General features: G+C 43.0%; 1 protein-coding gene across 1 annotated transcript; it reads right to left on the reverse strand.

Moving 5' to 3' along the window:
- Positions 1-222: 222 nt before the first annotated feature.
- LOC124266234 (POU domain, class 4, transcription factor 3-like) lies at positions 223-4,282 on the reverse strand. Its single transcript, XM_046701050.1, is given in 3 exon segments — positions 223-3,303; positions 3,306-3,783; positions 4,016-4,282. Coding segments are annotated over 3 exon segments (1,032 nt in total). The 5' UTR covers positions 4,142-4,282; the 3' UTR covers positions 223-2,875.
- Positions 4,283-4,680: the final 398 nt, after the last annotated feature.

A 4,680-nucleotide genomic window follows, 5' to 3' on the forward strand; every position in this document is an offset into this window, starting at 1 on the left:
TGGTTTCAACTCTATTTTGCCTTATCGCAAATCCAGTCTGTTTTGGCAAATGATGGAGACGGATTATCTCGTCCGTTGATGTTTTATATTTAGATACAATTACCCGATAAAAAACCCTTCCAATTATAAAGAGTCTTTTTAGAGTGAAAACATCAGCACAGCACAATGTTATTTCATGTTTTAAATACCAAATGAATAAAAATAATGACAAATAAATGCAGGTAGAGATCAATTGTTTTATCATGATTTGCAGTGAAAGAACGCATAACATACAAATATAGGCCTCAAAACATACAAAAATATGTAAAATTCATACACAGTATTGTAACTTCACGGTATGTCGCTAGCTAGTAACTAACAGAATTAGGCGACAAAACACAGGCTCGCAGGCAAACAAATCACAATACATGCCAATTAGGACTTTTCCCATTAAAATGGCAAAGATTTATTTGATAGTAACAATCTCATTTATATGAATTTGCCATTTTCGGACTCATTCTAATTTCGTTGTACGGAAAATACATTTAAACATAGTTTCTGTTTTACGTGTTCTTTATTGCATGCGATCCTGCGTAAAACTTGCCATATTTTTAAAAAATTAACAAAATATGACAACGCAAATAAAACATTACAGGAGCACAATGGTACTGAAGATGAAATTGCATAATGTCAGTCGGAATTCCTCTCATGCACCTAAGGAAGCCATAAAAATTAGTCTGGGACTAATGTAATGGAATTTGGTCTATCCCTCCACAGCCGTCATTGTGGTAAATATTTTATGAAGTTGTTCAACCGCGCCGCCGTTCAGCATGAGGACATATGTTGAAGTCGTCATCTGTTTGTGATCTCGCGTCGGACACGTAATATCGATTACAAGTGGAATCGAAAATATTGGTCAACACAAGCGTAGAAAAGGGTTCAAAGAAACACACGAGAGAATTGATTAATAATCGGTGTTTAAGTACGGGTGAGGGTATAGCATCGATTGTATAGACTACTGTTAAAACGCACAGATGGCCTCGAAGCCGAATGGAACAAAAGGTCAAAACTTTGATAATGATGGCGGTGATAAAACGACGACAATTACTAAACGAGTACGTGGGGCTACCGATCCCCGGGAGAAATCTAGCCAGGGTGGTTCCGCCATGTTCTCACATCACCGCGAGGTTTCATAGCCGGGTGCGTCGAGCAAATATTACCCCCCGTAATTATGCACTAAATGTCCCCCAAACACAACACATCTCACGAGCCCAGGCTATCATATGTCCGTTTATAGCCATTTTAACAAAACGTAATTGATACAATCAATTGTAATATGGCTTTAAGGGGTTTCCAATTGCTCTTAAACATATGTCAGTACATAACACCACGCCCCTCTCGAATGCCTTTGTTTCGTATTTTAAAATGCTTCCCATAAAAATATGTACAAACATTTTGTAAAATAACCAGAATGGAAAATCGGACTTGTTTGTTCCAGTCAGCTGTTTTCAATGAATCCTATTTGCTGGTGGTATTCTTTCAGGTTGGTTTTAGAAGACAGTACCTTAAATACGATCTCTCAGACCAGAAGGGCCACGTGTGATCCCTTTAATACTAATAATGCAGGCAAACAGACCTAATGATGGCCTCACAGAAGGCTAAGCGGCTTACGATTCTAAAGCTTACAACGACTCCTGACTCTAAGGGAATTCCCCTGTGAATTGCGAGAAACATGACCTGGCCATATTGTGCATTGTTTTCACATGCGTTAATGTTGAGGGTCGGAAACCCGTACATCAGATCTGTTTTGTCTTTTAAACAATTTGTGAAATTAAAGTAAGGAAACATTAGATATGATATATTTTCAAAATTGAAACATTAATATGATTAGATATTAAACTCACAATAAAACCTTTCAAACTAAATATACTGTATTTTTAAAAGGTTAGATAATAGCAACAAGAAATGAGTTTGTTTTCGTGAGGTGACAAGATACTGTTAACTTTATTGGTGGTTTCAATGTTGCAAAACGATGACAATGTTTTTACTGTTAGCCCACTGGCTTCTGTTTATGAGCAGATGCGGTCTGGTGAGGGATTGATTGACAAGGTATGGTTGTTAATTTCAACTACATTGTCATGGACCAGGAGACGCAATGCTATCTTACTACACATGGGAATTAAGGAAATATAATTTTTTAAAAACAAAAGCATTTCTACTCCATGGCTTCCTGAGATACATGTTCTATAAACAGAAACAAAAATGGCGTCTGTTTCTAGAATTGGGATTGTGTTTCAATGGCTGTGACGATGTGGTTTCGAATGCTTTGAAATTCAGAATGATTTTGATGTTCGCTTGTACGAAATTGGCTCAAATATGCATAACTGAATATACCAACAAAATCAACACAGAAAAAGCATAAATTTGTAAAAATTCAGTGATGCAGTGAATATTGAATCTATGTATACATAAGTAGCCCGCCGCATGGTGGTCACGTAGGTACCAACCTTCAAAAAGTCTTGTGAGAAACGGTTCACAAATAAATTTCTCAAACATAAATAATAATTTATGGTACAAAATCAACAGTGTCAACACTCATACTTACGTAGTATATACACGAAGCTCAGACCAGAATAGTTCAAAAAACGAGAATCCCAAACGACTCTCGTTGGTATTGTCACAAAAAGCACTCTCCGTTTTCTCCCTGTGCGCTGTTTTGCCGTTTGCACAAGCGAGACCGTGTAGCTGACCTGAGAAACACATTGCACATGAACCGGGAGCCGTGCCCCCACCACCTTGCCCCCACCGACCGCTAGTCCCGGGGTCGGGGAGAACAGGGGGTAGGGTGGCGCTCCGAATTGTGAGTATTGCCGAGTCCCTGTCTCCGAAATTGAGTTCAGTGATGTACAAGACCACCTGCAGAGAACTTCATTCTCTTCTGTTTCTGTCTTTGATTACAAAACCACACGCGAACAACGTTTTTCTTCAAATCTAACTTCTCAGCTATCTGAGCGATTTTTTCCCCTGAAGGCCTTGGTTGAACTGCGAAGTAAGCTTCAAGGGATCTTTTCTCGGGTGCGGCAATTGAGGTACGCTTGCGCTTTTTGTCTGCACCGCCCATCATTTCCCCTTCAGCTTTTCTGTCCCGAGCGGCTTTTTCGGCCTCTTCTAACCATGCCTGTAGAATGGGCTTGAGGGCGATCATGTTGTTGTGGCTCAGAGTGAGGGATTCGAACCGGCAAATCGTGCTTTGGCTCAGACACCCCACCCCCGGGATCTTCAAGTTGGCCAAGGCTGACCCCACGTCAGCTTGAGTTACCCCAGCTTTATTCTTCTCTGTTTGAACCTCTCGGCAAAAGCTTCAAGTTCCCTGGGGTCACAGTCAGTGTCGTGTACGGGGTGGTGCATGGCCGCGTGGTGGGAGGTGAGGCCGGGGTGGGTGTTCATGCTGTTAGGGTGGCTGTACACCGGGGGGTACATCTGGTGTGTGTGGGAGTGAGAGCTCACAACGTGGTTGTTATGATGGTGATGCTCCTGCATGGAGACGGGGCCCAGGGTCATTCCGGGTGGATTGCCGGTCAGCTGGTCAAGCATGGAGTCTCCGGATCCGAACGGGGTGGTGTGCGCGTGCATAGACATCTGAGGTCGGGATGAGGTCATCTGATGGGGTGTCAAGTCCGGGGTGTGTCCGTACAGTCCATCCGATTTCATCAACTGGGCTGACGGACACTTGGGAATATCCACGGCGGCCAGAGCCTCCGCTCTCGCCAACAAGCCATCATCCAAGCCTCCAAAAAAGTTGCCCTAAAATATAAGAAAAAAGCAATGCATCAACCATTACTGTACGAAACACCATCAATAACATGTGATGACGGGGAGCGTTGACTAAATGATCACGTCACGTTCCCTTTCGCAAAGATAAACTCACTTCATAAAATATGAAACAAGGCAAATAACGGCAGGAAGGCATAGAATAGCTAATAAAGGTGATTAACAAGAGCTCGCATACCGTGATGCAAGCATGGCTTGTACGTACCGAAGTGGCAGTCATGCATCTCATACGTTCCGGGGGTCGATAAGGAGGGGAGTATCGCCCCGTAGGGAGGGAGCCATGGCTGAGAGACGGGGACAGGCCCACCGTCGAGTGCTGCTTGCCGTTCATGAGTAAAGAGGGAACGAGCGTGGACCTGAACGGCTCGGGTCACTTTTCGCTCTCCTTCCTTTCCAGCCTATCACAGACTAGGCTTAGCAAGCACACCGCCAATATCGACTGAGATACCGCCGGTCTCTACCCTAACGCTGTCAGAATTGGAATATGGCAGTGGACAAGAAACGAATATTGCTTTGTATTGAATGCCAGAGAATGCCTCTGCACCTGTCCGTGTGCACGCTAGTCACGTGGGTACCCAGCACGCATGCCCAATAAGTAATTAAGCCTGATCAACAGAAATTTCCCACTGCTCATTTTCTGTTTGATTATGCCAAAAGAAAGTACGGACCAGTTTGTGGCTTTGCTTGGCATGAAAAAACGACCACCTTTCCCTCATTCACGAATCGTTTTAAAAATTACCCTAACCAATCAGACCATATTTGATTCTCGGCGGCCTTTGATCTTACCGCTTGGGACAACTGGATATTTCTCTAACACGGGATTTTGTGCGTTGCAATGGCGTCTTGCTAACTAGATATATAAAATATTGA

This window comes from Haliotis rubra, unplaced genomic scaffold (assembly GCF_003918875.1).
Source record: "Haliotis rubra isolate DU_JTF1 unplaced genomic scaffold, ASM391887v1 Scf124, whole genome shotgun sequence".
In the NCBI taxonomy this organism is placed as follows: domain Eukaryota; kingdom Metazoa; phylum Mollusca; class Gastropoda; order Lepetellida; family Haliotidae; genus Haliotis; species Haliotis rubra.